This window comes from Natrix helvetica (assembly GCF_964273705.1).
Source record: "Natrix helvetica genome assembly, chromosome: 14".
Classification (NCBI taxonomy): domain Eukaryota; kingdom Metazoa; phylum Chordata; class Lepidosauria; order Squamata; family Natricidae; genus Natrix; species Natrix helvetica.
The window spans coordinates 13,318,073-13,340,964 of NC_138564.1; the positions used below are offsets into that span (position 1 = coordinate 13,318,073).

The window sequence follows — 22,892 nt, forward strand, 5'->3', positions numbered from 1 at the left end:
GCAGAAGAACAGCAGGAGCCTGTTCCCAGTGTGCGAGGCTGCCAGAAGGCAAGAACCATTAAGAAAACAGGGTCGACTTGGGAGTAAGGCTTGGAGATGATTGGCCCCTCCCATAAGACATAAAAGAAGAGCGAACGGGACGTGAGCTTTTGCAGGAAGCAATTATTTCATCTGGTCGGTTCAAGCTTTGTAAAGTTCTGTTTGACTCTGTGCTGAGTTTGGCCTTGCTCTGCCTTTGGCAATGAGGTCTCTGGCAGCGTTCCCAGGGAGATAAGGAAGCCTAGAACAGAACAGTGCCAGGTGCCCATTGGGGGAACGAGCGAGCGAGTTTGGGGGGGATTGTTTCAGTTAATGGGGGGGGCTCTTTTTTCCACAGATGTTCAACAGCCATTGCGTGGATCATCAGCTGGCCTTTGGCTACTGCAGCCTCTTGCCCAGAGCCGTGATTTTCCCAAAACTCTGGGACATCGTCAACCAAATGTCACAGAACTACAACAAGATCTTGGTGAGCCGTGAAGCTTGTTCGGAAAAAGATGCACAGGGCAGGACTTCACAGCTGCCGGGCCCCTCCTCAGCCCACCCATGCCGTTTCTCCTCCCCCTCCCCCACCCCCAGGCTGTGGCTATTGTGGGAACCCAACTAGCTCTTCAATATGAAGACCCCCAGGAGAAAGAAGCTTTTGAGGACTTGGTCATAGACGCCGAATGGGGCATCACGCTGGGAAAGCTTGGGGTGAGTCCCTTTGCCAAAATATTCAGGTTTTGTTGTGAGTCCATCGGCGGCCTACAAAGCTGGCAGCAGAATCGGACAGTGAGGAGGGTTGGGGGGAAGATGGGCCAGTCCTGGAGTCTGGGGAAGGTTCGGACGAGGGCTCTGCGTCGGAGGCAGAGAGGGGGCCAAGGCCATATGCCAGTTATCAGCTGCCTTCAGAGTCGGACATCAGCGAGGCAGAGGAACAGGGGGAGCCTGTTCCCAGTGCGCACATGCGCAGAGCTGCCAGAAGGCAAGAACAGTTAAGACACAAGGGGCGACTTGGGAATAAGACTTGGAGATGATTGGCCCCTCCCATAAGACATAGAGGAGGAGCAAAGGCACTTGAGCCTTTGCAGGAAGCAATTTTGTTCGTTCTGGTCGGTTTAAACTCTGAAATTCAGTTTTAACTCTGCTCTGTGTGGCCTTGCAAAGCTAATTTCCAAATAGGTCTTTGGCAGCGTTTCAGGGAAGATAAAGGTGGGTGCTTATCAGCCTTATCCTGAAAGACTTTGGCAGACTTCTGTCGGACTCTTTACAAACTATTTGTGACTCATCACGGGCTGCGAATGAACACAATTCACAGCCTTTGAAATAAAAAGAGGGTTTTGGGGACTAAGCGTGTGCTTTTTACTGACCCAGGAAGCCTAGGTCAGAACAGGTTTGGAATAAAAGCTTACGGTGTAATTCTAGCCACTTATGTTCCCCTCCCCCCCTCCCAGGGTATTGCAGAAACTGCTTTACGTGCAGCTGCGCTCATCTCTGTTTTTGGTTGCCCCAAAGAAATAGGGGAGGCAAAGGTGAAGGTCAGGTGACAATTGATCCCTGCATCAAGAATTGGAAACCTGAAATTATAGGTTAGAAAACAGGAGTCCCTAAAGGGAGGTTTTTTTTGGCTAAACTGAATGCTGACACGGGTGTTTTCTGGGAAAGATCTCTTTCCAGAGTACGTTCAGGATGCCTTCGGTAAGGAAGAAGGAGCTTCTAAAGACCCTGGTTCAACACCCAAATGCAGATACCAGCCTCATCCTGACGTTCTGCAGGTAAGGGAGCTGAAGCCCACCGAGGGCAAGAAAATGCCCTTTCATTCGGTTACTTTGAAGACGAGAAATTGAACCCAGATTCGGACAACCAAGAAAAATCTGGAATTATATGTGGCACATTTCCTGACCTTGCCTATACAGAAATCATCGCATTTCACCAAATATTTGATTTAGTTGGGGAGGTTTGGCCCTTCCTTCCTTCCTTCCTCCCTGATTCCCATCACCCTTCCTTCCTTCCTCCCTGATTCCCATCACCCTTCCTTCCTTCCTCCCTGATTCCCATGTCCTTCCTCCCTTACTTACTTCCCTCCCTCCCTTTCTTTCTTTTTCCCTTTCTTCCCTCCCTCCTTTCTTCCCTCCCTTCCTTCTTCCCTTCCCTTTTCTCCATTCCAAATCCTTTCTCCCTTTTGATCTATTCTGCTTTCCAGAACCTTCCACTTAGACACGGAGGCCGCCCTGCAGCTCTACATTGAAACCCAGCTCCAGGACGCCAGCTGGGATCAAGGAGACTTGGAGCCGGGGGCCGGGAAGGAGCCTCACGTCCGGGCGGTGGCCAGAGCGCTTGCGACCATCCCGCTGCTCAGCAGCACCACCGGCCTCGTGGCCAGCCTCAGCGCAATGCTCCACAAAGTAACGTCACGCTGTTTTGCAGGGAAGAGCGTTCCTGGTTTGATTTAAGCCGGGCTTTTAAATTTCCCCATCATCGTTATCCCAGAGCCGGTCAACACAAAGGGTGTTAAAGGCCAGGGAGGGGAAGCGTGGGGTCAGGGGTGAAATGCGACCGGCTATGACCGATTCGCCCAAACTGGTAGTTTTAAAAAAGCTTTAAAAAAGGGGGGGGGGAGGTTCTGTGACACTCAGCCGTGAGCCGCACGATCGTCGGAATCTTATTTTTCACTTTTTAAAGCTTTTTTTTACTACCAGTTCCGGCGAATAGGTAGGAAAAAAATGCTTTAAAAAGTGGGGAAAGGTTGGCCACACCCACCCAGTCACATGACACCCCCCAAGCCACGCCCGCAGAACCGGGGAGGGGGGAATTAGGTTTTACCACTGGGCAGGATATATTTGAGCTTGAGGATGGGGGTGGGAGAGAGGAGCCCCTAACCCCCCCAGCTGCTTGGAAGAGGCTCTCCAATCGCAAAACTATTGATCCCTCTACTTTGCTTTCGATTGGGGGAACAGGTGAATCCGTACAACTATGAAGTCATCGAAAGCCTTTTGACGGTGATGGAAAGAGCCGGAGGAGGGCAAGCCACGGGCTTCCCACTGACCAGGGTAAGAAAGCGGGAGAGGGGATTTGCAATCCCAGGACTGGCTGGGGAATTCCGGGAGTTGAAGTCCACGTATCCTCTCAAGGTCCCAAGGTGGAGAAACACTGCTGTGGAGTCAGGAAGATGCATTTTGGGGCAAACGGCCTGGAGCCATTCCCTGAGCAAAAGGGGGGGCTGAAGGGTTAAAGGTTAAATTCCACAGTGAAATGACCTGAAGGCTGAATCAGACGCTCCCTTAATCTGCGGCACTATAAGGAGCAGAATCAGCTTTCCAGAACCAATTGCTATAAGCCAATCTTAATAAAGTGTACTTCTGTTTCCTCCCTCCGTCCCTCCCGCTCTCTTAAATTCTTTCTTCCTTCCCTCTCCCTTAAACCAATCCTTCCTTCCCTCCCTCCCTCCCTCCTGCTCTGATTCCCATCTCCTTCCTTTCCTTATCTCCTTCCTTTCCCTTCCTTCCTTTCTCTCTCTCCCCCCCTCTCCTTCCTTCCCCCTTTCCCTTCCCTCCTTCTTCTTTTTAAATGTTTATTTTTATTGCACATTTTTTTCTTTACACGTCTATCACATATTTAACAGATCTGTGGCACTATTCATACAACTAGAATCAACATTTGTATGTACACATGATATACATCCTATTTCCAAACGTCCTAACCCTGTGTTTGTTTCCATTTCTTATTTCTATTGTCTATCCATTCATACCATTTCTCCCATGCCGCATAGTATTCTGAATCACCCTTTCCCTGTCACTCTAATGTGAGTTTGTCCATTTCTGCAGAATCAAATATTTTTTTTTTTTGAATTACTAATCCCTCTGGCAGAATACTATCTTTCTTCCCATATTGCTCAAAAGCAATCCTTGCCACCATTATTATATGTAACATCAAGTATTTTAACTTTCTATTATACTTTGCCGTAATTATCCCCAGGATAAACATTTCCGGTTCAAATTCTATTCGACATTTGCAGCCAATTCCGTATATTCAAAAAAAAAAAAAATCCTTTTCTGGATCTGGTTTACCAACCTGCCAATATCTGAAAGTCATGTTTCGTCCCAAGAATGCTGGTCTTGTGTGTTCCATTAGAAACACTACACTGGCTGTGTAACTATTAAATGTAATGTTATTCAGTGGCTTATATTGTGTACCTACAGCTTCTAAAAATCAGGGAAGGAGCTCACATTGTTTTCCTCTGTTCCTCCCAGGCCAACATGCTCCTAACCCACTTGAAATCCTATAAGAGAATGTCCCCTCCTGGGGAACTGGAACAGCAATTCCTCTTTGAACAGGGATTTTGCCTCTCCCCTCCTGCTGACACCCGGCTGCCTTTCCATCTGATGTTCTTTAAAACTTCGCAGTGCTTCTGGAAGATCATTCGTGAGTCCGTGTCTTGTAAAAAAGAAGAAAACTTATTCATAAAGGGATTTAAAAAAAAAAAGCATCTTCGGATTTAAGAGCTGCATTTGGAGTGCTCGCTTCTTCCCCCAAATCACAGCTGATTTTTTCCCCCCCATAGGTGCAGAAATCAATCAGGAATCCTTCCCGAAGCTGCTTTTGATCTGCAGAGTCATGAAGGTAACAAGGTCTACCTTCTGTTCTTCTTTTAAGTCCCCGAAGGAGGAAACGCAAAAGCTTCCATGGAAGGGCAGAGAAAGAGGCTTTTGATTGAAGGACTTGGTTGAAGAAACTTAGTAAGAAAAATCTGAAGTCTTAATAACACTTTATAAGGCTTTGGTAATAATGCCACACTTGGAATACGACATCCACTTTTGGTCGCCAGGATGTAGAAAAGATGTGGAGACTCTAGAAAGAGTGCAGAGAAGAGCAACCAAGAGGATTAGGGGACTGGAGACTAAAACATACGAAGAACGGTTGCAGGAACTGGGCATGGCTAGTTTAATGAAGAGAAGGATTAGGGAAGACATGATAGCAGTGTTCCAATATCTCAGGGGTTGCCACAAAGAAGAGGGAGTCAAACTATTCTCCAAAGCACCTGAGGGTAGAACAAAAAGCAATGGGTGGAAACTAATCAAGGAGAGAAGCAACTTAGAACTGAGGAGAAACTTCCTGACAGTTAGAACAATTAATCAATGGAACAGCTTGCCTCCAGAAGTTGTGAATGCCCCAACACTGGAAGTTTTTAAGAAGACGTTGGACAACCATTTGTCTGAAACGGTATAGGGTTTCCTGCCTAAGCAGTGGGTTGGACTAGAAGACCTCCAAGGTCCCTTCCAACTCTGTCATTCTATTCTATTCAAATCTTCCTTTGGCTCAAACTTTCCAGCCGAGGGGCTAAAATCCACCACGGAAAGATATCAAACAAAGTTTGCTGAAAAACTTGGTTGCATAGGAAGCTCACCTGTTTGGGGCAAGTCCTGCTTACAGGTGCCAGTTTCGCTGCTCTGTTTATTTTTATCCAGGCTTCCTTGGATAACCTCCACCTCTCTGCCGTGAACCACATTTTCCAAGAACAGCTGAAGCCAAAGCTGTTAGCAGCAACCACAGGTGGTCATTTGTGGCCAGTGGACAAGAGAACGGAGGAGACCATGCAGGCTGTCCAGTCTTACTTACTGTCCATCACTAACCTGGAATGGGCCACAGCGCTAGCCCACCAGATAGCCCAAGAGCTCCCGACAGGTTGGTTCTAGGGAGATGCTGGTCTAAGAGTGGCTAAGCAGTTAAGGTGCTGGACAGGGAAACTTTACCTTTTAAAACTGGGTGAAGCCACGGTTTCCTCTTTATTAAATAACCTACGATTGGCAGGAATTCCTCAGCAGAAGGAGCCACACCAAAACCACCTCCTGCCTTCCCATGAGATCTACCCTCTCCACTGTAGATCCTTAGGAAGCCAACTTAATTGTCCATAGCAGATCTCGGGTCCTGCCGTGTCGGTTTTCTGCGTCATCTGGTGGGCTGCCTTGTCTGGAGAAGCTGAAGCCCAGAGAGAAAAATGTGGACTGTATGAATGTGGTTCTTTTCCCCGCTTTACCTCCAGGGCCCTCCAAGGTGCAGACTCTGAAAATATGCCTCGGCTTAGCAAAACAATGGGTGAAGAGTCCAACAGTCACGGTAACCAAGAAACTTTTCCATGTTTAAAAACAGCTCTATTCTCCTTCCTTCTTTCCTTGTTCTGTTCTGTTCTGTTCTATTCTCCTTCCTTCTTTCCTTGTTCTATTCCATTCCATTCCTATTCTATTTCATTCCATTCCATTCTCCTTTCTTCTTTTCTTGTTCTGTTCTGTTCTATTCTCCTTCCTTCTTTCCTTGTTCTATTCCATTCCATTCCTATTCTATTTCATTCCATTCCATTCTCCTTTCTTCTTTTCTTGTTCTGTTCTATTCTATTCTCCTTCCTTCTTTCCTTGCTCTATTCTAATTCTATTCTATTTCCTTCTCTCTCTATTCTATTCTATTTCTATTCTCTTCTATTTCCCTCTTCTCTTCTCTTCTCCTATTCGAAGGAGGAGTCTCGTGAGAAAGCCCAGGTACACCTGAAGAAGCTGCAGGGGCAGCATAAGAAGGCGGCCACCGAAGCCGTTTTGGCAGCCCAGAAACTGAACACGGAGGACCATCAGAAGCTCCTGGGCAAACCCACCAGTCTGACCATCCTGCTTTATCAGCACAGCAGCGTCGCTGAGAGAATCCAAAACCCGACTGGGAGAGACTATCCGGGTGAGCTCGAGCTTGGCCTCTTGGCAAGAATGACCTTCGAGCATCGTAGGGTAGAAGTGAGCGAAGAGTCAGACCTTGTCTCCACTTGAGCCTCCAAGTAAGAAGGATCCTTCACTCCATTTGGGTGAGAAAGGTAAAAGATCCTTCTCACTTGGAGGCTCAAGAGCAACAAAGAGGATTTTAGAGGGCTGGAGACTAAAACATAGGAAGAACGGTTGCAGGAACTGGGTGTGTCTAGTTTGATGAAAATAAGGACTAGGGGAGACATGATAGCATTGTTCCAATATCTCAGGGGCAGCCCCAAAGAAGAGGGAGTCAAGCTATTCTCCAAGGCACCTGAGGGTAGAAAAAGAAGCAATGGGTGGAAACTGATCAAGGAGAGAAGCAATTTAGAACTAAGGAGGAATTTCCTGACAGTGAGAACAATTATTCAGTGGAACAACTGGCCTCCAGAGGTTGTGAATGCTCCAACACTGGAGGTTTTTAAGAAGATGTTGGATATCTATTTGTCTGAAGTGGTGCCTAGATAGAGGGTTAGATTGAAGACCTCCAAGGTTCCTTCCAACTCTGTTGTTCTATTCTAAGTTGAGACAGGTCTGACCCAAAGGAAGATCTTGTCCTTCACAAACGTCCTCTTCTTCTCTGGGTAGATATCCATGCTGCTGCTAGAGAAATAGCACAAATTAACGACCTGGACCTGAAGAGAACCTGGGACCACCTGCTGGAGAGATGGCTGTGTCCGAACGCCCTCCCGACAGGTGTAAGTTCGGCCTCTTCTGCCTGGCTAGCCAGGTGTTGTGAGGTGGCACCACGGACCGTTCCTTCTGGCCTTCAGGATTAGCAGCTGCTAAGAACATCTTTCCTTTGCTAAACATGCCCATCAGCCCATCTTGGCAAACGTCTGGAGCCTTCTAGCACCTTTTCAGACAAACATGCTTTTACCACAGACCAAGTAGGGCTGTCCAACAGCTGACTGATGGTAGCCCTATAGTTCATTGTTGAGTGCCATTATAGCTCTGGGATAAAAGCTACTCAGAAGACGTGTGGTCCGAGTTTTAATTGTTCTGTATCTTCTGCAAGAAGGCAACAGTCTAAAAAAGATTGTAAGTGGGATGGGAAGAGTCTCTGAGAACTTTATGCAACTTCCTCAAATAGCGAGATGCGAAGATGTCATCCAGGGCTGGTAGCTGGAGCCCAGTGATATTCTGGGCAGTTTTAATAATTCTCTGTAGAGCTTTTTTGTCCGCTGCCATACCATGCAAGGATGTCGTATGTCAGGACACTCTCAATGGTGCTGTGATAGTAGGACAGAAATAGATGCTGAGATAGATTTATCTTCCTTAGCATTCTCAGGAAGTACAGCCTCTTCTGTGCCTTCTTCACAAGCACGTTAGCCTTCATGGTCCATGAGAGGTCCTCCGAGATATAAATTATATTTATAATATTTTATTAAAAGGCATCTAATTTCATTCTGTAGCTCACACCCAGGCAGGAAACGACACCACCTGTCCAGTAATGATATCACAATGCTTTTCATCTACCCAATAGCAATAGTTGCTCAAAAACATTAAACCCCGAACTCCAGCGAAACCATAAAAGCAAATGAATAAATCCTTGAAAAAGCATTCTAACATGCAGCAAACATGCAGTTTTTGTTTTTTGCTTTATTTTAAAAGGAGGCCTCGGAGGGTTTGGAAAATGTTCAAGAGGATGATGACTTGAAGAGGTAAGTTATGGCTGTCTAGCCCAAGGTTGTGTGTTTGTGTTTGCGTGTGTGTTTCCCTTCAGACAGTGTAATTGGTAGCACGGAGCCTGCAAATTCCCAATCTTTTTAGAATGCAGCTGGGTAAAGCACAGAGAGTCCTTGACTTACAACAGGTTTGTTTTGTGACCATTCAAAGTTACAACGGAATAGGGGGAGGAAAAAAACCGACTTTTTCACACTGTTGCAGCCATCCTCATGATTGAAATTCGTATTTATGACAGTTGCAAAAACGATCAGCAAGATTGTTGAGAAAAGAAAGTGTTGATTTCTGTTTCTGCAGAGTCATATACCTTCTTCAAGCTTATCCAGTGGACAACCAGTTACGGATTCTTTACGAATGTGCAGTTTCTGCCACCTCTGTAAGTCCCCTATATATTATAATTAATTCCTATACTATAATTCAGTAGGGTGGCTCAGTGGCTAAGACACTGAGCTTGTCGATCAGAACGGCTGGAAGTTCAGCGGTTCAAATCCCTAGCACCACGTAACGGAGTGAGCTCCCGTTCCTTGTCCCAGCTTCTGCCAACCTAGCAGTTCGAAAGCAGGGAAAAAATGCAAGTAGAAAAATAGGGACCACCTTTGGTGGGAAGGGAACAGCGTTCCGTGTGCCTTCGGCGTTGAGTCATGGTGGCCACATGACCACGGAGACGTCTTCGGACAGCGCTGGCCTTTTGGCTTTGAAACGCAGATGAGTGCAAGGGGAACCTTGACCTTTACTATAATTCAGTGTTTCTCAACCACAGCCATTTTAAGAGGGGGGGACCTCAATTCCCAGAATATCCCAGCCAGCAGAGCTTTCAGGGAACCTGGAAAGAGACATCGTCTCCCCTTATTTCAGCCCATAGGGGTCAACCAGCTGACCTTCGCCCACCGGAGCCGAGCTCTGCGGTGTCTGCTCTTCCTGGCGGATCCTGCGGCCATTGAATCGCTCTTCAAAAAACCCCTGGAGAAAGTCAGGTGAGGGGTCGTCTCCCATTTGGGGTGAGCTTAGTGGCATTCAGGGTGGACAAGAATTGATTTTTAAAAAATCGGTTTTCTTTTTATTTGAATCAGATTTATTTTAATAAAATGCTTTGGGAGTAAAAATCTATCTAAGAATAGTTTTTTTTTATTTGAGATACATTCAGAATTTTGTTCATTCAGCATGAAATACGGAGCTTAGTTATGTAGCATGAGGAGGTTGTCTATTCTATTGTAGTCGCTGAGTCCACAGTGGGTCAGAGGAGGACAAAGATGACAGCTGATCTTTAAAAATTATGATTTAAATCAGTGGCTCTCAACCTGTGGGTCGGGGACCCTTTTGGGGGGTCTCCTAAGACCATCGGAAAATACGTATTTTCCAAAAAATATGGAAAACATAAAATAATGTTATGGTTAGGGGTCACAACATGAGGAACTGTATTAAAGGGTCGCGGCATTAGGAAGGCTGAGACCCCCCTGATTTAAATGGTGATTTAAATTGACTTGATTTAAATCAAATCCACCCCAGGAGCATTTTCAAAAAAAACCAAACCCCACTTAGGCTGGGTTCAGGCACCGAATGGGAATTCAGATGTAATCTTGGGTGGGGGAGGGGGGTTGGCAGTGGCAGCATTGGGTAGCTACCCACGAACCATCGGCACGAATTCGAATTGGTTCTAACTCTACTTAGCCTTAGGACCCAAGTAACTGGGTTCCTTAAACTATATTAAAGGGAATTTATGACCTGTTTAAATGTGGCAGAGTATTCCCCCCCAAATGTATCCTGGTGCTCCTCATCAGACCCCGCATCCTCTTCATTGCATCGGCTTACAGATTACAGCTTACAACCTTACATCAGCTGGCAGCTATTAAATCCTCATTACCCTACCTCTGTTCAACTTCTACAATTAATTCTGGACCTTCCCTACCTCGGTTCAACTTCTACGGTCGTGTGGATGCTTGTAACCTTTTCCTGCTTCTCTCTTCCTCCTCGCTTCCGTCCCTCTGCACAAATCAAGAGAGTCATCCGTTTTACATTCATTGGCTAAGGTTAAGAATCTCACAATTCCTCCCTCACCACACCTACGACATTCTGTTTTTCTGCTCCCTACCAGGAACTTCATGAAATGCTTCATTTACCTGGCCCAGCTGGAAGCTCTGAATATTCCTTACACCTACGAATCCTTCCACAGGGCACCGAAGGAGGGCATGATCAAAGGCTTGTGGAAGAACCACAGCCATGAGCCCAAGGTGATGCCGGCTGGGGAATTCTGGGAGTTGGGAAAGCCACAGAGCTTAAAGTTGGGGAAAGACAGGCACAGGAGAGTCTTTCAATCCTGCGCTTTCCCACAAAAACTTTCAGGCAGTCAGGCTGGTGGCTGAACTGTCCTTGCAATACAAAGTGCAAGATCCTGTGCTTTGGAACGGTTTGCTGCAGAAGCTCATGGGGTTCAAAATGGTAAGAGCCCTTCTTTTTCTGCGCCCCCCCCCCCCGACCGCACCTGGGACGAATGATGGAGCGCTAAGAAATACCGAGTATTGTATAGCACTGCAGAGTGAAAAAAGCCGTACCATGTGCCTGCATATTAGGGGTGTGGTGCTAAGATGCTGAGCTTTTGTCGATCAGAAAGATGGTCGGCGGTTCGAATCCCTAGCGCTGCATGAGCTCCCGCGACTTCTCCCAGCTTCTGCCAACCTAGCAGTTCAAAAGCACGTTTAAAAAATGCAAGTAGGAAAATAGAAATTAGAAACAGAATAACTGTGCTATTTTTAAACCGCAGACTTATCAGCACCAAGTTATTTTACCGATTGCAAGTTAGGGAGTTTTGCCTGTAGGATTGGGGGCAATCAAACCTCGGTTAATTTTTGATCTGCTTAGTGAGTCAACTTTCCATTCTTACCGAGCAGCGCAAATATTATGTCAAGGGGAGAATGACTCCGTTTTTTGCCGCCGTGTTCAATAAGATGCTATTCACATATTTTATTCGATTGCATTTCAGGTCCACTGTTTGAGGAAAGTTTTAGTGGAGATCTCAGGCATTTATTCCTTATGGCCGGTGCGTATATTTCTACCATGTCGAGCGCAAAGTCTTTCCAATCTCTTACTTTAGTGGAATAATCATTAATTCACCAACGGAAAAGGGTTTTCGTGTTTCACAATTAACTGATTGGTTCAGTTTTGTTCTCTCTGGAATTTTAAGATGCTTTTTATCTTTTCCTTTAGATCCCAAATTACAGCCGAGCCTGGCAATTTGTCGTTCTAGCCCCAATGCTTTCTGGTGAGGGTTTTTTTGTTGTTGTTACCTTCATGCCATCATATGGGGACACTGTGGCTCAGGGGCTAAGATGCTGAGCTTGTCGATCAGAAAGGTCGGCAGTTTGGCAGTTCGAATCCCTAGCGCCGCATAACGGAGGGAGCTCCCGTTACTTGTCCCAGCTTCTGCCAACCTACTAGCAGTTGGAAAGCACGTAAAAATGCAAGTAGACAAATAGGGACCACCTTTGGTGGGAAGGGAAGAGAGTTCCGTGCACCTTAGGCGTTAAGTCATGCTGGCCACATGACCACAGAGACGTCTTCGGACAGCGCTGGCTCTTTGGCTTAGAAACGGAGATGTGCACCGCCCCCTAAAGTCGGGAATGACTAGAACAGGGGTGTCCAAACTTGGCAACTTTAAGACTTGTGGACTTCAACTCCTAGAATTCCCCAGCCAGCAGAGCTGGCTGGGGAATTCTGGGAGTTGAAGTCCACAAGTCTTAAAGTTGCCAAGTTTGGACACCCCTGGACTAGAACATGTGCGAGGGGAACCTTTACCTTTACTTTATGCCATCATAGGAAAAACCAGGCTTTAGAAGCAATGGCAGAAGTTCAGCAACGTCTCAGAGGGGGGAGCAAATTCTCACTTGCAGAAATCTCTTCATGTGTCGTCTTTTTTTTTTAAAGCTTTAGGTCCACCCAATCTCAATCAACTAGAAGCCTTTTGCAGAAGTTTCAAGATGCTTTTGATGTAAGCAGAGGAACATTCCGGTGTGTGTGTGTGTGTGTGTGTGTGTGTGTGTGAGAGAGAGAGAGAGAGAGAGAGAGGGAGAGAGAGGGAGAGGGAGAGAGAGAGAGAGAGAGAGAGGGAGAGAGAGAGAGAGAGAGAGAGAGAGAGAGGGAGACCAAAATATAAAAATATTTGTAGTAACTGGAAGTGGGAAGAGAGGCTCCTTAGGCCAGATGAGATGATGGGATGGATTGTTTCACTGTGATCATTTTTTTTAATTGTATAAGGAACAAGTATATGTAACATAGGAGGAAAAGGAACATAACCCTTTTCTGCCTCCCAACAAGGTGTCCCGTCTTGGCCGATCTGGATTTAACTGGGATCGCAAAGCGATACGCCCAGTTGGACATGATGGCTTTGGCTTTAGGATGCCTGGTCCTGATTCCTCAACAGGAGAAAAGAACCCAACAGATTCAGGTGAGCGCCCGTCCTCCCAACTCCCGTCTCTCCCGATGCGCAGTGATCGCAATCCCCACAGTCGTGACACTCTTCACGTGATGAGATCCGAAGCATTTCGGGCGCGTGACATGATTTCCCACGCTTCTTTGAAGAGAAGTGACCCTGTTTTCCCCTCCCCACAGGCCTTTCTGTCCTCGTCCGATCTCGAGCGGGTGCTGCAGCAGACGGAGGAGCACCTGAGCCTGGGCGAGGCGGCTGTTGTGGCTTCACAGGTAGGCAAAGGGGATTGGAGCCAACGTGGCAGGGCTGACCTGCTCGTCTTCCAGAGTAACCTTCCCCCCTGCTTTGTAGGTGAGGAGTTCCATCCTGGACCACATCCTTCACCAGGCAGGCAAGGACTTGGCAGATGTCAAATATTTCCCGTTGTTGAAGATACGAGAAAGGCATCCTGGCCAAGTGAAGGGCTTGGTTGAAAAAATGGTAGCTAAGAACAGGTAAGCAAAAAGGGGTGGGTTTCCTGGATTTAGGGTTCTGTTTGTTTTTGGGGACGTGGTGGCTCAGTGGCCAAGGCGCTCAGCTTGTCGATCAGAAAGGTCAGTGGTTCGAATCCCTAGCACCATGTAACTGAATGAGCTCATATTACTCATCCCAGCTTCTGCCAACCTAGCAGTTCGAAAGCAGTAAAAAATGCAAGTAGAAAAATAGGGACCACCTTTGGTGGGAAGGGAACAGCGTTCTGTGTGCCTTTGGCATTGAGTCGTGCCAGGCACATGACCACAGAGACGTCTTTGGACAGCGCTGGCTCTTTGGCTTTGAAATGGAGATGAGCAGCGCCCCCTAGAGTCAGGAACGACTAGCGCAGATGTGCAAGGGGAAGCTTTACCTTGGTTTTTGTACGGAACAGGACACTTCTGAAGCCTGTTTTTTTATTAAATGTATGTCACGCCTTTCCATCGGGAATCCAGGGAAGTGGACACAGCATTCCCCCCTCTTCCTGTTTTCCCTCTAATTCACCTTTGCCTGGGGAAATTTTTCTGGGAAGTTCAGCTTTCTGATCCTTTTAGGGAAATGGAGGGCTCTTCTATGCCATACGTGTCTTGCAATATACACAATTAAGAGGTCTCCCCCTAATCCAGAGGTCTTCAAATTTGGCCACTTTTAAGACTTGTGGACTTCAACTCCCAGAAGTCCAAAGTCTTAAAGTTGTCAAGTTTGGGGACCCCTGCCCTAATCCCTCGCCTGCTCCTTTTGTGGCTGTGTAGGATGGAGGATGCAGCGTCTCTAATAACAGAATATCTTCAGAAGCCCGAAATGTCTCTTCCGTTGGAACGCACGGCTTCCGAGGTGGTGAAGGTACTCAGTTTTATGTTTTAAATCAGCCTGAAAGGCCCATTTGGGGGGGGGGGGGATTGTGCTATTCTGTTTTTCTGCCAAAAGCATCTTCCACTGGGCTGAAATTTCCTAGGCCAAGTCACATCCCTGGTCGTCCAGTTCAGGAATTGGTGAACTGTTTTCTTAGCACATGAGAAGCCTCCGGTAAAGGGTTAATTCTTCCTTCCCCAGGAAAAGAAATGATCCGAGATTCAAAACTCAATTCCACTTTGCTCTCTGCCCAGAACAAAATGTTATTAATATAATAGGTACTCCTCGCCTTACAACAGTTGGTTTAATGACCACTCAAAGCTACAACAGCACTGGAAAAGTGACTTATGCCTATTTTTCATACTCGAGACTGTTGTACCCCCGTGGTCACATGATCAAAATTTGGCCACTGGCATGTACTTATGATGATGGCCGCAAGGCCCTGCGGTCGTGTGACCCCCTTTTGCAAAATCAATGGGGAAGTCAGACTCACTTAACAACTGGGCTACTAACTTAACACCTGCAGTGATTTGCTTAATAACCGCAGGCAAGAAATGTCATGAACTGGGGCAGAGCTCACTTAACGGATGCCTGGCTTAGCAACAGAAATTTTGGGTTCAATTCTGGTCGTAAGTCGAGGACCGCCTATATCATGTCCATAACGTAGTTTTGAGAGAAACTTAATCCGATCTTTGGATCTTACCTTGGCCATTTTTTTAATCTCCTTCCAGATGTACTTCAGTGAGCTGGCATAAACTCTGATGTAAATTTCCCAAAGACGATGGTATTTCTTCATAACCTCATCTGTACATACAAAAGATTTTAGCCTCAATTCTACTTGAGACTAATAGGATCAACGTGTCATTTCTGTGTTCTGTGCAAAAGGAAACAGAAACTACTCTGAGAGTTCAGAGTAGAAACTAGTCTACTCTGAACTGAAAACTACTCTCTGTTGTACTGCTGCCTGTGTTTGCTTGTAACTACTACTACGTTGGAGAAAACCTATATTGGTACTGTGCATTTATCTTCACTGTGATAAAATTAGCACCTTGTCAGAGTTTGTTGCAGAAAAATCAGATCCAGAAAGCACACACAGATAACTGATTCAGCTGGATTCATTAGCTTCTTTATTAATTAGTATTACATTAATATGTATATAAAGAATTTAATGAATCCAGCTGAATCAGTTATCTCTGTGTGATTTCTGGATCTGATTTTTCTGCAATAAACTCTGACAACATGCTAATTTTATCAGAGTTTCCACATTTCGTGGGTGTTTATATAGACTATATCCGGCAAACTCACTCTGTATCCCTTTGATAGTCCCATATCATAATTATTGAAAGTTTTCATATAAGGAGAGATGGAAAGAATCTCCTGTTTTAATAAATAAAGATACATCAATAAATATGTGAAGACATGGCTCTTTCTGCTCATTCATGGACATTTAAGGCACACACGTCTGTCTTGCACACTTGAAATTAATGCTCTCCAGGGCCAAGCGGCTTAAAGATGAAGCAAGCCGACGACCAATGTATCTGAAACGTTGCCGTAAATAATCTCAACGATAACAATCTTCATCAAATCGAAGTTGAATAATATATTTATTCTAAGGCAGTTCACATGAACAGGTAGAAGAATTATGCACGTTGAATAGTATTTACAAGCAGGAGCCATTTTGGGGGCCAAAGGGGAAGGAAAAAAAACAAGCTAAACCAAGGCAGATGTTGTCAGAAGGGAGAGGCAGTAAACTTAGTTGCTTGCAACACCACAAAAGCCGCCACCTAGTGAACTCACAAGGCTGCAGACACTGCGCACTGTTGGGTGTGTATTGCAAAGAAGGTTGAGAGGAGTGAGGGGAGGCCCACTTGCTTTTAACATTTCTTGTACTCAATTCTTTCCACCTTCACGTCGTCGCCAATCAGCTGATAGACGTAGGTGACAACGGTGGAGGCCTGGATGTCCATCAGCACAAAGGAAGGGACGATATTGCTGGGAAAGGAACGGAAGGGGGGGGGGAAACAAACCGTTAGTTTGCTGATTGCGTCAGGAGTCTGAGGTTGGGGGGAGTCTACGCATAATACCGTGTTTCCCCATAAGAAGACAGGGTCTTATTTTCTTTTGAACCCCAAAATAAGCACTTGGCCTTATTATTTTTGGGGTGCAGGAGCCGGTGACTGTGGTCTCCTCATGGCCGCTGCTGTGTTGCAATATTTTTGGGGAGGGCTTATTTTAGTGCATGCGCTCAAAAGCTCCAATGGGGCTTATTATCTGGGGAGGTCTTATTTTCAGGGGGACAGGGTAGAAGTATAACTTACTTTTCCAAAGCATTGTAGGCCCCCGTGGCTGACCCTGGGTTAATGTAGAACTTGTTCTCGTGTTCAAATGCCTCGAACTTGTGTGTGTGGCCCGAAATCAAGATGTCGACGTCGAACTGCCTCTGGAGGAGAGCGAGGCTGGCCACGTCGCCCCAGGGAATGACTTGATGGCCGTGGATCAGACCGATCTTAAACTGCCCCACAGTAACCACTTTCTGTTCGGGATAGTTCAGGTTCTAGAAGGGAAGGCAGAGCATGAAAACAAGACCGGCAGAACAGGTGTTATCCTCTTTCAACCCTTCCAGAGGAAAATGTCCTCTCTTTTTGGGGGGCTGGGGGATGAATTTTCAGGCACTGTCCCTTGTAACGAAGTGGCAAAAGTGGGTGAATCAAGGCAGGAGGAAGATGACTGTGAGGGAAATATTCAGAAACCATTAGCTGGACAAAAGGGGCCGAAAACATTTCTTACGTTCTGGGAAGCAAGATAATGGGCGTAGCTCAGGCAGATACAATAATACAATACAATAGTAGAGTTGGAAGGGACCTTGGAGGTCTTCTAGTCCAACCCCCTGCCTAGGCAGGAAACCCTATACCGTTTCAGACAAATAGCTATCCAACATCTTCTTAAAGACTTCCAGTGTTGGGGCATTCACAACTTCTGGAGGCAACTTCTGTTCCACTGATTAATTGTTCTAAGTGTCAGGAAGTTTCTCCTCAGTTCTAAGTTGCTTCTCTCCTTGATTAGTTTCCACCCATTGCTTCTTGTTCTACCCTCAGGTGCTTTGGAGAATAGTTTGACTCCCTCTTCTTTGTGGCAACCTCTGAGATATTGGAATAATGCTATCATGTCTCCCCTAGTCCTTCTTTCTCTTAAGCTAAACATACCCAGTTCCTGCAACCGTTCTTCATATGTTTTAGTCTCCAGTCCCCTAATCATCTTTGTTGCTCTTCTCTGCACTCTTTCTAGAGTCTCCACATCTTTTTTACATCGTGGCGACCAGATACATCCCTCATTCACTGAAGCCCCCAAAAGGAGGCAAATTGGCAACACAGAAAAAGGGGGGGGGGGGGCAGATTGGCACAATTCAACTTTGCTCAATAACAATGAAATAAGCTTTCACGTGGAACTGATTGGCTGGTTCAGTCCATGCAATGCAATCTTTCTCAACCTTGGAACCCAACCGGCTACCCCTCAGGGAGAGAACAGCTTGAAAAATTAGGTAAAGGTTCCCTTCGCACATACGTGCTGGTCGTTCCCAACTCTAGGGGGCGGTGCTCATCTCCATTTCAAAGCCGAAGAGCCAGCGCTGTCCAAAGACGTCTCCGTGGTCATGTGGCCGGCATGAGTCAACGCCGAAGGCGCACGGAACGCTATTTCCTTCCCACCAAAGGTGGTCCCTGTTTTCCTACTTGCATTTTTTTATGTGCTTTCGAACTTCTGAGTTGGCAGAAGCTGGGACGAGTCACGGGAGCTCACTCCGTTATGCAACGCTGGGGATTCGAACCGCCGACCTTTCTGATCGACAAGCTCAGCGTCTTAGCCACTGAACTATCCCGTCCCTTGATAAATTACCCAGACAGAAATCCCAGTTTTCAGCAGCCTCGTCAAACATCGTTACCTCATCGAAATCTCCCCTCACGACGTGAACGTCTCCCGCCAAGGTCTTGAGGTAGTCATAGCTCTCCTTTGTGCAGAGGTTCCCCGTGCAAAGAATGTGCTGGATTTTGCCCGGAACCAACAGTTTTTTGAATTTAGCTGGGAGGCTGTTACAGCGGTGAGGAATCTGAAGGTCGCCCAACACTAACACCAACTTAGGACAAGAGAGAAGAAGCGGTTAAGATTCTAGCCGTGCTTCAACCAGATTGCCAGCACGGGAGAGAAAGAAATGCCCCTCAAATCAAGGCAAACCTGCCAACTTCTAGCAGCTTTGCAAATCCCGTTGCAATTGTGCATTCATTTAAAAAACAACGACGTTGGATTCGCTGCAGATAAAATCACGAGGACGACGACACGTTAGATTGCAGGAAAGTTAAAAATAGTGACTTAATCCAAATTGTTTTTATGAATTTAAAAAATATAACTTGCTCCAGATTTTTCCCCGTGTGCAACCGTTTGAACGAACAGGCTGCAAAATTTGAGGCAATTGCAAGTGGACAGTTGCAGGGATTATACACAGCTACTTTTTCGGGGGGGGGGGGAATCCCATCCTTTGAAGTGTTTCGTTTTAAATAGATGGAAAGCAGCTTCTGCAGGCTTGAAAATTAGCTCTAGGCTGGCCCTCTGTCCTCAGTTGAAGAATGGCAGGATTCTAAAGGGAAGCCTGTATATATGTATTTTACAAAGGTTGGCAATCACCAACTTTCTGACTTTGCAAGGTGGCCCCTGCCAATCGCATGGCTCTCTGCTTGATCTTATTAAGGGTGAAGAGATTGCGCCTTGAGGATCTAGGGCAGTGATGGCTATCCTTTTTGGCACCGACAGCGCACATGCCCACAGAGATGGCTCTGCGTGCCACCTTTGGATCTAGGGCGATGTTTCTCAACCACAGCAACTTTAAGCTCTATGGACTTCAACTCCCAGAATTCCCCAGCCAACATGGTGCCCTCCAGGTGAGTTGGAAATGCTGGAAGACACCACACTGGAAAAGAATGAGTTAAAGCAAGGGGATCGAGACAAGGCAAAGGTTTGACTTCGACGGCCTTTGAATGCTGCCACCTTGAAAGCCGCTAAAAGAGTTGTCACCTACCACCAACACCAACACCGTCAGCAAGAGGCCAAGATGAACCAACTTACTCTGTGCCCAGCCTTATTGGATGAAGAGGTTGATTGCAGACAAGAGCAAAGGATGTGGGGCAGCATGGGTGGAGATGGGGATGGAAAAAAATTGGGGTGAGACATGAATAGTGTTAAATTAAAAGGAAGCAACAGAAAAAGGAAACATCTCAAAGCCAAATTAATAGGCAAAATCACCAATGAAATCTGAATGGTTAGCAAAGGAAATGTTAAAAAAACAAATCTGATTTATTCAAGTAACAGGTTATCCAATCAACTCTCCCAGCAGTTTCCCATTTTACAGAATAAGCCCCAAATATCTTGCACACGTATTTTACAATCCACGGTAAAATATTTGGTAAAAAGAGCAGGTTTGCACATTTCAATGCGGGTTCTGCTCATTTTAGCCATGGAAAGAGTTCTTTGTGTAGATAAGCATTGGGGTAGAAATGACCCCAAATATCCTAAATAAATATAATGAAAAATGCTTTATGAATGCTTTCTGTATAGCTGTCAGGTGAAAAACCAAGGCTTGGACTATTAAGTGATGAATAACCGTAGACATCAGCTTAAACCACATTTCCTAAAAGTTGGACTTTGGTTTGATTGTCATTTCACTCCATTTGGGATTTTAAGAACCGTAGGAACTTCTTCCTGATTTATTTCTTTTGAAGCTGGTATCCCATTTCTGTTCAGAAAGATGGAGAGGCCGAGTCCAAGCATTCTCCTACTGGGAGCTGAGAGATTTCTTCTCAAGCCTCTTTGCAGCCATGCGGTCTAAAAACAATCTTGTTTGCCGATGGAGCTTCTCAAATGCCCGACACCCCAAATTACAGCTCCACCCTTTTCCGATATTCCCAGAAGGATGTCTGCAAACATAAACACAAACTGCCCTTCCTGAAGCTAATCAGTTCTTACCTTATACCAAATATTGTTATCATTTATGTAGCGTGAGCAATCCCACCAAGAGCTTGAGAAATAAAAATGGACCAAATGGCCCTTTTACAACTAAATGCCTCCACGGATAAAATGCACTGTACAAATAAATAGTAGCGCTTCTTCTCGCTTCTTCTCAACATTACAGGGAATTCCCTACTAGGACGTTACACACGGTGGCTCATTTCACAGGTGGATTGTAATACTTCCTAGGGTTAGCCAGGCACCATCAAGATAGATAAGCTGTTGCCTTACATATCATGAAAGCAGGTGAGTTAGAGGTAGTCCTCGACTTACAACAGTTCATTTAGTGACCGTTCAAAGTTACCAAGTCGCCGAAAAAAGGAACTTATGACCGTTTTTCACACTTACAACCGTTTCAGTATCCCCGTGGTCACATAATCAAAATTGAGATTTTTGGGGGGCAATTGACTCATATTTACGACGGTCAGAGTGTCCCAGGGGGCCACGTGATCCCTTTTTGCGACCTACTGGCAAGCCAAGTCAATGGGGAAACCAGATTCATTTAACAACCGTGTTACTAATGTAACGACGGCAGTGATTCACTTACCAACGGTGGCAAGAAAAGTCGTAAAATGGGCCAAAATTCACTTAAGAAATGGTCCACTTAACAACAGGGCTTCATTGTGGTTGTAAGTCAAGGACTGTCTGTTTGTCGTGCAGGCAGATTCACCAGAACTACCAGGAAGGTGAAGCAGAAGACAGAGAAAAACCCCTGGAGCTCAATCTTACCGCAAAATCCACTTGATCACAATAGAGCATCCCACATTCTTTACTTTGAATCGTCAAAGAATTGCAAATGGCGTCTAAGAATGAAGGCTGCTGCCAAATCTAAGCCCAATCAGCCACACAGAACCCCAAAGAATTTAAAATTAAGGTGTAATTGGCTTGGAGGTCAAAGGTCAAAGCTCTTCCCTAATTGGTTTAGTTGTTTTTTCTGAAGAAGCTCTGATGCACCCAAGGGATAAAACTCTCATTTCCCTCTAGGAGAAAGGTAACCTAATCTGTAAAGTAAATATCTAAATCTAATCTATTTGTATGTATTTGTATTTATCAGTTTGTCAAACATGTACAAGATAGCAGGTATAAATATAAACATGGACATGAAAGAAAGAAATGAATACAAATAAATGGGGACAGTAGGACAGGGATAGAGGCACACTGGTGCGCTTATGCACGTCCCCTTAACCGACCTCTTAGGAATGGGGGGAGGTCCACGGTGGACAGTTTGAGGTTGAAGCTTTGGGGGTTCGAGGCTGTAACAACTAAGTCAAGTAGAGCATTCCAGCTGTTGACCACTCTTTTGCTGGAGTCATATTTTCTGCAATCGAGTTTGGAGCGATGATGCATTTTTCTTTCTCCTTCTCTTCCTCCTTTATCCTTCTCTACCTCTTCTCCACTTTTCCTCCCCTTTTTTCTCCTTTTTGTTCTTCTCTTCCTCCCTTCATTCTTCCTCCTCTCCACCTTATTCTTTTTCTCTCCTTCTTCTCATTCATCTTTTCCTTCTCCTATTCCTGCCCCTCTCCTCCTCCTCTCCCTCCTCATCCGCCATCCCTTCTCCTCCTTTTCCTATCCTCCTTTCCCTCATCCACCATCCCTCCTTCCCCTTTTGCTTCTTTCTCCTCCTTATCCTTCCCCTCTCCTCCTTCTCCTCTCCCTCCTCATCCACTATCCCTTCTCCTCCTATCCTTCTCCTCTCCCTCCTCCTCCATCCCTCCTTCCCCTTCTGCTTTTCTCCTCTTTTTCCTTTTTCCTTCTCCTCCTGCTTCTTTCTCCTCCTTCTCCTATCCTCTCCCTCATCCACCATCCACCATCCCTCCTTCCCCTTCTTTCTCTTCCTTCCTCTTTTTCTTCTCCTCCTTTCTCCTCCTTCTTCTCCCTCTCTTTTTCCTACCCTCTTTTCTCCTTCATCCACTATCATCTCCATCTCTGCCTCTCCACCCACCCATCTCTCTCGCTCTCTATCTTAAAATAGTATATAATTAAAAAGTTAAGCAGAATATTTATGGAAAATGACCAAAATTAAATGTTTTCTCCCGGGGGGGGGGAGGAAAGGGGGGGGAGACATTCAAAGCAACCAATTTACGGCCTGTCTGAATTCGGGGCTGAAGCCAGACTGACACCACACACACACACACACACACACACACACAAGAGCCCCTCTGCCACCCTCCCAGCTGTGTGGGGATGATGGGAGTTGTTGTCTCACGCAGCTGGAAGGTCCCCGGGCTGTCAGCGCGGCCAGGACAGACCCAGGCTGGGCTTCCAGGCCAACCCCGGGGCCTTTTGGGGCCCCCTCATCGCCCCCTCACAGAAGGACTCACCATCTTGACCGCTCCTTCGGACCCCCTCCCGCTTTCCGCCGCTTCCGGTGAGCCCAGCCCAGAAGGCCGGAAGTGCTGACTACGGAAGCCGAGAGGAGGCAAAAAGTGCCCACTACAGTAGAAGGAGGCTGAGCAGGCGGGGCTGGTAGAGTTCTTCGATTGCAACCCTACATGAGCGGCGCTGTTGGGTCGTTGAATGGAGAGTGGAAGCTCAGCAAGGGGTGGAAGAAATAAGGGCTTAGCACGACAGGGTTC

General features: G+C 46.2%; 2 protein-coding genes across 5 annotated transcripts in view; one reads left to right on the forward strand and one right to left on the reverse strand.

Moving 5' to 3' along the window:
* The window catches only part of KNTC1 (kinetochore associated 1), a 41,669-nt gene extending 25,953 nt beyond the window's left edge, over nt 1-15,716 (forward strand). The window contains exons 41-64 of one of the 2 annotated variants that reach the window (XM_081966607.1): nt 377-505; nt 616-732; nt 1,684-1,793; nt 2,222-2,423; nt 2,976-3,068; nt 4,269-4,440; nt 4,580-4,638; nt 5,484-5,700; nt 6,059-6,132; nt 6,525-6,735; nt 7,386-7,495; nt 8,412-8,461; nt 8,781-8,859; nt 9,339-9,457; nt 10,576-10,711; nt 10,824-10,919; nt 11,461-11,517; nt 11,685-11,739; nt 12,402-12,465; nt 12,792-12,921; nt 13,086-13,175; nt 13,255-13,397; nt 14,166-14,256; nt 14,997-15,716. In XM_081966607.1, coding sequence (XP_081822733.1) covers nt 377-505; nt 616-732; nt 1,684-1,793; nt 2,222-2,423; nt 2,976-3,068; nt 4,269-4,440; nt 4,580-4,638; nt 5,484-5,700; nt 6,059-6,132; nt 6,525-6,735; nt 7,386-7,495; nt 8,412-8,461; nt 8,781-8,859; nt 9,339-9,457; nt 10,576-10,711; nt 10,824-10,919; nt 11,461-11,517; nt 11,685-11,739; nt 12,402-12,465; nt 12,792-12,921; nt 13,086-13,175; nt 13,255-13,397; nt 14,166-14,256; nt 14,997-15,020 — 2,628 coding nt within the window. In that variant the 3' untranslated portion in view covers nt 15,021-15,716. The remainder of the gene's footprint in view (nt 1-376; nt 506-615; nt 733-1,683; nt 1,794-2,221; nt 2,424-2,975; nt 3,069-4,268; nt 4,441-4,579; nt 4,639-5,483; nt 5,701-6,058; nt 6,133-6,524; nt 6,736-7,385; nt 7,496-8,411; nt 8,462-8,780; nt 8,860-9,338; nt 9,458-10,575; nt 10,712-10,823; nt 10,920-11,460; nt 11,518-11,684; nt 11,740-12,401; nt 12,466-12,791; nt 12,922-13,085; nt 13,176-13,254; nt 13,398-14,165; nt 14,257-14,996) is intronic. The other variant, XM_081966608.1, reaches the window with a different exon arrangement.
* A 129-nt stretch (nt 15,717-15,845) lies between these two features.
* On the reverse strand, nt 15,846-22,882 carry VPS29 (VPS29 retromer complex component). Of its 3 annotated transcripts, none has more exons than XM_081966621.1 (4): nt 22,626-22,882; nt 18,203-18,394; nt 16,584-16,819; nt 15,846-16,257 (listed from the first exon to the last, which is right to left on the reverse strand). In XM_081966621.1, exons 1-4 carry the CDS (start codon nt 22,638-22,640, stop codon nt 16,140-16,142), a joined length of 561 nt encoding a protein of 186 aa, XP_081822747.1. In that variant the 5' UTR covers nt 22,641-22,882; the 3' UTR covers nt 15,846-16,139. The 3 variants fall into 3 exon arrangements, with proteins under 3 accessions (XP_081822747.1, XP_081822746.1, XP_081822745.1); XM_081966620.1 differs by having other exon boundaries at nt 22,638-22,787; XM_081966619.1 differs by lacking the exon at nt 22,626-22,882 and adding an exon at nt 19,378-21,792.
* Between the last annotated feature and the right edge of the window lie 10 nt (nt 22,883-22,892).

Bases quoted from the DNA above. Each gene is read 5' to 3' on its own strand.
- VPS29 (XM_081966619.1), bottom strand. From the start codon at position 19,482: ATGTCTCACCCCAATTTTTTTCCATCCCCATCTCCACCCATGCTGCCC. The intron at 18,395-19,377 runs GTAAGTTGGTTC...TCTTGTCCTAAG, and splicing joins CCAATAAGGCTGGGCACAGA to TTGGTGTTAGTGTTGGGCGA. The intron at 16,258-16,583 runs GTAAGTTATACT...TTCCTTTCCCAG, and splicing joins GCCTACAATGCTTTGGAAAA to CAATATCGTCCCTTCCTTTG.